Source organism: Lolium rigidum, chromosome 3 (assembly GCF_022539505.1).
Source record: "Lolium rigidum isolate FL_2022 chromosome 3, APGP_CSIRO_Lrig_0.1, whole genome shotgun sequence".
NCBI lineage: Eukaryota > Viridiplantae > Streptophyta > Magnoliopsida > Poales > Poaceae > Lolium > Lolium rigidum.
In genome coordinates this window covers 196,885,362-196,894,867 of record NC_061510.1, presented here as the reverse complement: position 1 = coordinate 196,894,867, position 9,506 = coordinate 196,885,362, and the positions used below count along the sequence as shown (strand labels likewise).

Sequence of the window (9,506 nt, the reverse complement as noted above, 5' to 3'; positions counted from 1 at the left end):
CACCTTTAGCTTTTCCTCGTAAAAAATGTACATTTAGCTTTATTCTAAGTTAAATATTATTATACTTGACTAACTTTAAAAAAAAACAATATAGCAACATTTATGATACTAAATTAGTACGGTCACTAGATTCATCTTAAAATTTAGTTTTATGATATACTAATTTGATATCACACATATTACTACTTTTTAAAAGAAAGTCGGTCAAATTTGAGAAAGTTTGACTAAACAAAAGCTAAAGGTATGTTTATTTTAGATACAGAGGGAGTAGTTTCGTTATGAGGGACTCAGCTTTCGCAGGCATCATGGTTGGGTTTTGTACTAATATGGATGTATGCATCCTAGTTGGGGTATGGACTGGGTAACAAAGTTTCCATTTTCGTAAGAAACATTAAAAAGTACACACAAAATCATATTCAATGATAATTTCAAATTCATCCCAAATTTATTTGCAACGTAATCAGAAAAATACGTTTTCTCTTCACATATACTCCAACCACTACAGCCTCAAAGGCCACCTACACTAACATGTTGATGTACACCACCTACCACTACCATTGGCTACCAGAGTACCAGTACCAGAATAGTAACACAGGCTTTAAATTGCCCACCAACCTTCGCATCACCATAACTGTCACACATCTGAGCAGCAAGGTCTCACTGACTAGTTCCAGGCTTCCAGCTGCAATCTTAGCAAGCTCAAGGAGAAAAAAGATCTACACTTCACAGCACCAAACCCTGTGCAGTGTAGCTGGAGAGCAAGGTTCGATGGAGGAGGCGATGTACACTGTGAAGGTGGGTGAGGCGACGCCGGCCGGCAGCGGCAGGGCATCGGCCGGACCCGTCTACCGGAGCATCTACGCCAAGGACGGCCTCATGCAGCTTCCCCAGGAAATCCAGTCCCCATGGGACTTCTTCAGGTTCGTCCATGGCAAGATGCCGATATCTTGAACTCACATTACATCTCTAAGCATTCATCACGTCCCACATAGTTTCCATTGATCCAGCAGTTGCAAGTATGTCAAATTGCAGAGAAATTTTTACCCATTTTCTTCTTCTTCCTTTTCTGTTCTTGTAGTGGGGCAGTGAAGAAGTACCCCAATAACAGAATGCTTGGCCGGCGCAAAGTTTCAGATGGCAAGGTAGAGCAACAAATTCATCGTGAGATAAATTTTTGGATTTATTTATTTATTTTGAGAGGATGCACCATTTCTTTTTTAAATTCAGGCTGGTGACTATGTGTGGCATACGTATGAACAAGTGTACCAGAAGGTCACCAAGATTGGGGCAGCTATCAGAAGCTTCGGCGTTAAGCCGGTGAGTGAAGAATGTTGATCTGTTTGTACATGCAAGGAATTTCTTTTGAACATGGAATTCATTGCAGAATGAGTGTTCACTGAAGATATTGTTGATTTCTGTTGGTAGGGGGCTCATTGTGCCATATATGGATCCAACTGCCCTGAATGGGTCATGGCCATGCAGGTGAATTCATGTTTTCTTTACGAAACCTCGTCAAGAGGGTTAATTGTCTGTTTTTAGAAGTTAAATTTCAGGAATATTTCATAATTGTAAACTGATGTGAGATTTCCCTTTGATTGTATTATTGGTTCTGCAGGCCTGCAATAGCCAAGGAATTTGTTATGTACCACTGTATGACACACTTGGTAGGTTCACTATGCTTGTGCTTGTTCACACACACCCGGACATAAACCTCTATGCGAATGCACAAAAGGTTCAGAAATAACATTTCTTGTAAGAAGAACAACATGCTGGAATAAATCTTATGTGCAAGCCAGATTGCAAAGCATATTATCAGTGTAAATTTTCTGTAAGACGGTGATAATTTACATTAGCCCATGAATGGAAGTCTGGATTCGTAACAATGTTTTCCTTTGCAACTCAGAATGTTGTATTGACTACATAAGTTGCAACACAATGCAGGAGAAAATGCAGTTGAATTCATCTTGGACCATGCTGAGATCTCTATAGCTTTTTTGCAGGAGAGCAAGATAAAATCCGTAAGCAAATCCATTTCCTTTATTGAATATATGAGCATTTACCTTAACTCTAGAAAACATTGCCGTCTTCTGTGTGGCAACATATAGATAAAGCATGTAAAGAGTAAATGCACATGTGTTTTTAGAGTTGATTAATAGTAATAAAATAAAGCTAGCTCTGAACTAGCAGCAATCAATGTTACTCAGCTTGAGAATCGCTGTGAAGATCAGAGTTACACGTCATTCTTACTACATATATCTAACAAGTCTCTGAATTGCAATTTTTCAGATTCTAGCAGTACTCCCAAAGTGTACTGCCCACATGAAAGGTTAGCTGTCCGGAGTCAGGACATCAACTATTCCCTATTTCTTATGATTAATTGCTCCCTTTATATGTGCAACCTCAGCTATTGTTAGTTTTGGAGATGTGACAAATGAGCTGAAAAGGGAAGTTGAAAAATTAGGAGTATCTTGCTTTTCTTGGGAGGAATTTTCTACAATGGTTAGTGTGACTTCCTATTGAACTACTCCATTGCAAGATCAAACATGGTCTAACTCATTCAATCCTATTTCTATAGGGAGAAGAAATCTACGAACTTCCTAAGAAACAGGACGACATTTGTACAATCATGTATACCAGTGGAACAACAGGAGAGCCGAAGGGTGTGATAATCACAAACAGGGCTATAGTAGCCGGGGTTACGACCACAGAACAGCTCCTTGAGTTAACAGATAAAGTGGTAAATCTCTTAATTAGATCAGTTTTTGTACTTGTATGGGTAAAAATAGAACCCCATGTTCCTTGTATAGTATGTACTGGTCGTAAATATTTATTATAGTTCATAAGTTACTTTTTCATAAAAATATGCAAAATCAACAACTAATGAAAAACTGATCATGGCTTGTTCATCGATGAATCGGAGCTTAAATTTCTTGTCATGGTAACCTGATAAATACTCGTGTTTAATGATATCCCAAATCCAAATACACATGCAGGTTGATGAATATGATTCATACTTTTCTTATCTTCCGTTAGCTCACATATTCGATCAAGTTATTGAGAATTACTGCATCTCTAAAGGTGCCTCCATTGGATTCTGGCAAGGGGTATGGAGATATATCTTGCAAGAGAAATACTTCTGTCTTGATTGTGCCTTCATCATCTAAAAGTTAAAACTTTCTCATCAGGACATTATGTATCTGATGGAGGATGTGCAAGTGATGAAACCAACAATTTTCTGTGGTGTTCCTCGCGTTTATGATCGTATATACACAGGTGTGACTCAAAGCTCAATAATTCTTCTTCTAAGTTCGAACCACATTTCGTGCTTTGTCATAATTTTTTGAATCTCATGAACTGAAGGTATCAACCAGAAAATTCAGTCTGGAGGGCTGATAGCCAAACACCTTTTTCAGTATGCTTACACCTAGTAAGTACTAGTACAAGATTAAATAAACATATATTATTTAATCACTTTAATGTTTCTAGTACATGCATACTTAACCGGATAAATTGTCATCAGCAAACTTGGCAATTTAAAGAAAGGGTTCAAACAGCATGAAGCTTCGCCATTTTTCGATAAAATAGTCTTCAGCAAAGTATGTAAAATCTTTTATGTCATCTTGTTTCTTGTTTTTTAACCTTTCTGAGCTCATATATGAGATAATTTTATCATTGATGTTAAAGATAAAGGAAGGTCTTGGTGGCCGCATACGCCTCATGCTATCAGGCGCGGCACCTCTACCAAGGCACATTGAAGAGTTCATGCGAGTCACAGGCTGCAGCGTCCTCGCACAAGGATATGGTGAGAATGTTAGAATTGTTATAAAAAGTCTACGCATCATAACCACATTGGATTTTTTGCATCCTTGGTACTTTGTTCATGATTACAATCAAGTGTCCAAATAAATCATAGTTATCTTATCTTAAATTCTTTGCCATTACTCTAGTAACTGTTCTTATGCTGGGAAGTGTGAAACTGTTAACCGTGTTATTGGTATGCAGGGCTCACTGAGAGTTGTGCAGGATGCTTTACGTCCATCGCCAATGTTTTCTCGATGATTGGGACAGTTGGCCCTCCTGTGACGGCAATCGAGGCGAGGTTGGAGTCTGTTCCTGAAATGGGCTATGACGCGCTCTCCAATGCACCGCGCGGTGAGATCTGCTTGAGGGGTCACACCATGTTCTCCGGCTACTACAAGCACCCTGACCTCACCGAGGAAGTGTTCTCAGATGGTTGGTTCCATACAGGTGCAGCCTTTTTCCACCATTCCTAAATTAGCCATATAATAATATCAGAGAAGATGATCTGAAACAACATTTGCGACCAACTTATGTATGAAGGCGATATCGGAGAGTGGCAACCAGATGGCACAATGAAGATCATTGACAGAAAGAAGAACATCTTCAAGCTGTCCCAAGGAGAGTATGTAGCAGTGGAGGTCGTGGAAAGCGCATACGTCCAATCTCCACTCGTTGCATCGGTATGAAAACCAAAAAAGAGCAAATAATTAAAATTGCATTACACGGATTCATAGTTTTATTCACAATCAACTTACCTAGAGGCTCCTCTTTGAACCAGGTTTGGGTCTATGGGAATAGCTTCGAGTCCTTCCTTGTTGCTGTGGTTGTCCCTGAGAAGCAGGCTATTGAGGACTGGGCTGCACTTAACGGCATGTCTGGTGACTACGCAGAGTTCTGCAATGATCCGAAGGCTAGGAGGTACATCCAGGATGAGCTGAACAAAACTGGCAAGAAACTCGGGGTACGTCATCAATACGCAGCTATGTTCTGTACCCAAATTTTCATCATAAAGACAGAACTGGTAATCCCAAGAACTTCATCAATCCTGTGACATGCAGTTAAGAGGATTTGAGATGCTGAAGGCAGTTCACCTGGACCCAGTGCCATTCAGCATAGACAAGGACCTGATCACTCCGACTTTTAAGCTCAAGAGGCCTCAGCTGCTTAAATATTACAAGGTTAGAGAGAAGTAACCTTTTCATGTTCGTATCAATTATTTGAGTAGTTTGTGTTCAAAGAAAGAGCAAAATCATGGTGCAGGATCGCGTTGATCAGCTGTACAAGGATGCCAAGATGGGAACTGCACAATGAATGCTGGTCATCAGCAAGTGAATATGAACTTCGTGACATGAGTGATTTTTGAAAAGAAGAATGTACTCTAGAAAGTTGTAGAACCCTAATATTTGTTTCGTGTTTATTTCGATGATCCTCATCGGGTATATAAAGAGGTACACGGAGGGAGTAGACTTGAAATAAAATAAGCTAATCTAAAGTCCTAGTCTAACTCTAATCCTTATGCGTATACGTACACTAACATCCCCTCAGTCGTAGCGGGAGTGAAACGGACGATTGCGACTAGATTTGAAGTCCTGCGCTTCCGTCTTCTTCTCCTCCTTGTCATCATTGGCATTTCCTTCTGGTGCTTTCTCTTCCCTCCCGCAGTTACAACGGGAGTATCGTGGACGCAACTGACGACACGGATGTTGTCGACTGGAATTGTTGTCGATGTGCAGCCATAGACATTGTTGCGATGTCGTTGTTGAGGTAGCCGAACGTGATGTAGCCGTGGTTGATCCAGTCGTGGTCGATGATGTAGTTGTCGTAGGTGGTGTAGCTACCTTCATCGGAGGCGCAAAAAATTGCACATATTTTTTCTTCCTTTTTTTGGATGGTCAGGGCCAACGATTTGCACCTTGAAAGGTACCGTCGGGGCGTCTTGCAGATGTTAGAGGACACGGTCATAACTGAGGCGTCCAATTTTGCTAGGACTGAGGAAGCTCATCGGCACACAACGGTTTTGCCAGAACCGTATGCGTGGTTGTAGGGACATCAGAATTGTGACGCTGATTTGTCGATACAGTCTTAGTCGTCGGACGCGGTCAATGCCGTCATCGGTGTCGTGGATGCGGTCATGCCATCGTCGTGCCTTGCAGTTGAAATGTCAGAGGGCATCGTAGTTGTATCTTCTATGTCCATCATGTGGACGATGTTGTGTGGCGACGACAGTGTGTTGACGACGATATCGATGATGACCACGGTGATGTAGATCTTGGCGATGATGTGTCGGCGATAAAACAAAGCAACATGCCTGTCGACGATGTTGTGTCGCTTGAGGCGTCCCTCGCTGCGGCGATGGTGTCGATGCCTTGTTGTCGAAGAAGTCGGCAAGTCATGTTTTGCAATGGTCTGCGTGTGGTTGATATTGCTTCTCGTAGATATGCTCGACGATGATCTTGGATCCTAGCATGGTGCAGTCGTACAGCTCGATGTCCGGAGGGTCGGTGCAATGCAGGCTGGACATATAGTACGGAACTTTGTCGATCCGTAGTGTGGTGCTGAACTTTGCCTGGCCTGATGCCCTGCTTGCAAGCGTAACTTGCTGCCATCCATGTGTGCCGTAGACGTGTAGACTGGTAGCGTGGCCGCGTGAGTCGATGATGCTTGGTCCGGCTGCCCAAGCCAGCAAATCGGATCCAATCTCGCGCAGCGTGTCGATGCTGTTCCGCTGACGATTGCGCACTGGACGCGCCGCGCGTGTCGTCGTGTCAGCGCCCGAGCGAAACACGCCGTGGATGCTACCAAAGTCTGCTGTAGACATTGATTTCTGCACTAGTTTCTCGTCGGGATTTGCGATTGGAGGGTCCTCTGGCTGATATAGCACTAGTGGAAAATGGGGCTTCAGTACCGGTTTATTTGGGCCATCAGTCCCGGTTTTCGAACCGGGACCAAACAGACGGGACTAAAGAGTCCACCCTTTAGACCCGGTTTAAATGTGCACGGGACCAAAGGCGCCGCCACGTGGTGCGGTCAGAAGGCTCGTAGTGGAGGACCTGTGGTCCCGGTTCGAGATTCGAACCGAGACTAGAGGGTCTCTGCAGCGGCGAAGAAAATGGCCGCTTTCCCGCGCGGCGGAGGTTTAGGGTGGAGCAGCGTTTCTCGCCGCGGCAAAGTTTCAGGGTTTTATATTATTCATTAAATTCTGCAATGCATACATCATTCAAGAAACCATAAACGTCGTCATGTATATATAGACGTCGTCATGAAATAGAGTATAAGTAATGCATGTTTACAATATATATAAAGTCGGACCTCTTTACTATATCTATCTCATATGCCTAACGTCGTATATGAACTCCCGATGGTATCCTCTAGTTCGAGCTATGGCCTCGGTAAGAAAGAATCCCGCAAGTTCCTCTTGAATTGCTCGTATTCGATCCTCCGTTAGGAGAGAGTCCCGCAGGCGTTCCATCTAAATTAAAAAAAAGGAGATCGATATAAGTATTCCCTTCCTGCTTCAAACACTTTATGAAAAAAATGTTCACGTACACGAATGTCGGATATAGCCTCGTTCGGTTCCCTGTGACATGTCATCTCGTGAATGAACTCGCAGACGTAGTATCCACATAAGTTATTTTCGGGTTCCTGCTTCAAACACTTTACGAAAAAATAGTTCGATCAAACTAATAATCAAGCATGGTATTGAAACAAAATATCAAAAAGATTCGCGGACATAGCTATATATATAGTACTACTTACAGGGGATCTTTAAATGTAAGCTCCGGTTTCCATTTACCCGGAACAGTATTGATGAACTGTTTCCATGCCCTGCCCGACAAAGAAAAAATGAGTTAAATGAGTTATTGATTAGTTGATGATATCATCGAATCAGAACATATGAAGATGCCGATACGATATTGATTGAAATTACCTCTGGAGCAGGACAACCATGTGCGCCCATTCCCCATGTTTTTTACGTTTCGAGTCCATGACAAGTACTAATCCTTTGTTAAGCTTAATGAGTTATTGATTAGTGGAAACTGCACACGAATAACTCGTCGGATTATTTAGACTTAACATCGAGTAAGCGACATCGAATGTATGTAAGACAATTATAACACTCACTTGAATTTGTAAGGAAAGAATATTTCCTCTTTGTTTGCTTGCTTCAGTAAAACCTTATCAAGTTGTCCTCTGTGTCCTTGGCGTACAGTCGAACCGTAACTTCATGAACGGTGTTTGGGTCAATGTACCCAGTGTCATAGAGCTTGCCTCTTTTGCATTCGAGCATCTTCATTCTGCATAATATATAGCGTACAAAAAGAATATAGTGAGGATAATTGTTAGTGCAAATGAATGAGCTGAGCTACAGACTTAATTACATAAATAAATCACTTACAGGCAGTAGCAACTGAAGACAGATTTGCCGAGGACGTCTTGATTGAATAACTGAAATAGTTCTTCAAACTCAAGGTTTATCTCCTCCTTCCCCCGGAAGTAATGCTCATCTCTAACTGCCACCGTGAGGTAGAGATCAGAGTTTCGGCAGGCTTGCAGGTACCATTCATGCAACCTTCGCATCTGAGTCCCTAGAAGCGCGAGCTGGCCAGGTTTGACGAGATCATGTCTGTATCTATACTTGTTAACGACTTCAGCCATTGGATAGTAATCTTCGTATTGAACATCCGCTCCATGACCTCTAGCCGCCCGTTCGATCATCGATGCCGTCTCTGGATCATCATAGGACTGCATGATGAAGGGGGGGTAAGGACTGATTTTCCTGTTGTCCGAGCTGGGCAATTTTTTCCGTTTTTCTCGCTCTAGAGGACTGTCCAAGAGAGCGGTCATAATCACTTGACAACTCAGCTTTCTTTGGTCTCGTCTCGGCAAAGTGCTTCATTGTATTCGGTGCTATAAACACCTTTGGTGGAGGCTTCTTCGGCATAAGAAACGCCTTCAGCTGGGCGTCTGCGATTGCGTCGGTTTGCTCATCAGTCTTCTCATATGGTAACAATTCTGGAGTCTTGGACCTCTTCGGAGCTGATGATCTCTTCGGTTCTTTAATACTTGCCGCGGTAGTCTTCCTCTTTTGCTTAGGTGGTTGCATACTTGGAGGAGTCTCCTGACGAGGAGGAGGCGGTGGAGTATTCTCACGCGGAGGAGACGGCGAAGCCTGAGGAGACTGCTCATGCACATGACAATCATCACGCACAGGAGAATCATCATCGAGCAGAGGAGCATCATCACGCGGAGGAGACTGCGGCGGAGTATTCTCACGCGAAGGAGGCAGAGAACGAGATGGAGGTGGCCTGCTTGGCTTCGAACCTGGAAACACAATGTTCTCCTTCCGCCATTGAACGGTGGTTCTAAGGGCTTCTCCTAGTTCTTTGATTTCCCCATCTTGACCTGCAGGTTGCTCAAGGATCAACTGCTCATAATCTACCATCACTTCATCCAGCATCACAACAACATAGCCGTTTTGCACCAGACGGCAATGGTAAGTTCTTGTAGGTAATAGATTGCCGACGGCAGCCTTGAAGGATAGGTTGAAACATTTAACATGCAACTCACAAGGACGGCTCTCAGTGATGTTGGAGATATGCCCAAGAGGCAATAATAAAAGTGGTTATTATATATCTTTATGTTTATGATAAATGTTTATATACCATGCTATAATTGTATTAACCGAAACATTGATACATGTGTGT

The 9,506-nt window shown here is 42.7% G+C and overlaps 1 protein-coding gene across 2 annotated transcripts; it reads left to right on the top strand.

Moving 5' to 3' along the window:
* The first annotated feature begins 593 nt into the window (after positions 1–593).
* LOC124698810 (probable CoA ligase CCL6) lies at positions 594–5,311 on the top strand. 2 transcript variants are annotated; one of them, XM_047231228.1, is made up of 19 exons: positions 596–920; positions 1,079–1,142; positions 1,228–1,317; positions 1,426–1,482; positions 1,616–1,664; positions 1,942–2,018; positions 2,287–2,326; positions 2,405–2,499; positions 2,576–2,737; positions 2,994–3,104; positions 3,186–3,273; positions 3,361–3,427; positions 3,521–3,596; positions 3,685–3,802; positions 4,003–4,248; positions 4,342–4,481; positions 4,580–4,762; positions 4,860–4,979; positions 5,062–5,311. In XM_047231228.1, the coding sequence occupies exons 1-19, from the start codon at positions 769–771 to the stop codon at positions 5,110–5,112; spliced, it is 1,986 nt and encodes a 661-aa protein (XP_047087184.1). In that variant the 5' UTR covers positions 596–768; the 3' UTR covers positions 5,113–5,311. The 2 variants fall into 2 exon arrangements, with proteins under 2 accessions (XP_047087185.1, XP_047087184.1); XM_047231229.1 differs by lacking the exon at positions 2,994–3,104 and having other exon boundaries at positions 594–920.
* The last annotated feature ends 4,195 nt before the right edge of the window (positions 5,312–9,506 follow it).

What these genes read in the sequence shown, in the direction of transcription:
- LOC124698810 (XM_047231228.1), top strand. Translation starts at nt 769, where the DNA reads ATGGAGGAGGCGATGTACACTGTGAAGGTGGGTGAGGCGACGCCGGCC. An exon ending in CGTCCTCGCACAAGGATATG is followed by an intron (nt 3,803 to 4,002) that starts GTGAGAATGTTA and finishes ATTGGTATGCAG; the next exon opens with GGCTCACTGAGAGTTGTGCA. An exon ending in AATCTCCACTCGTTGCATCG is followed by an intron (nt 4,482 to 4,579) that starts GTATGAAAACCA and finishes TCTTTGAACCAG; the next exon opens with GTTTGGGTCTATGGGAATAG.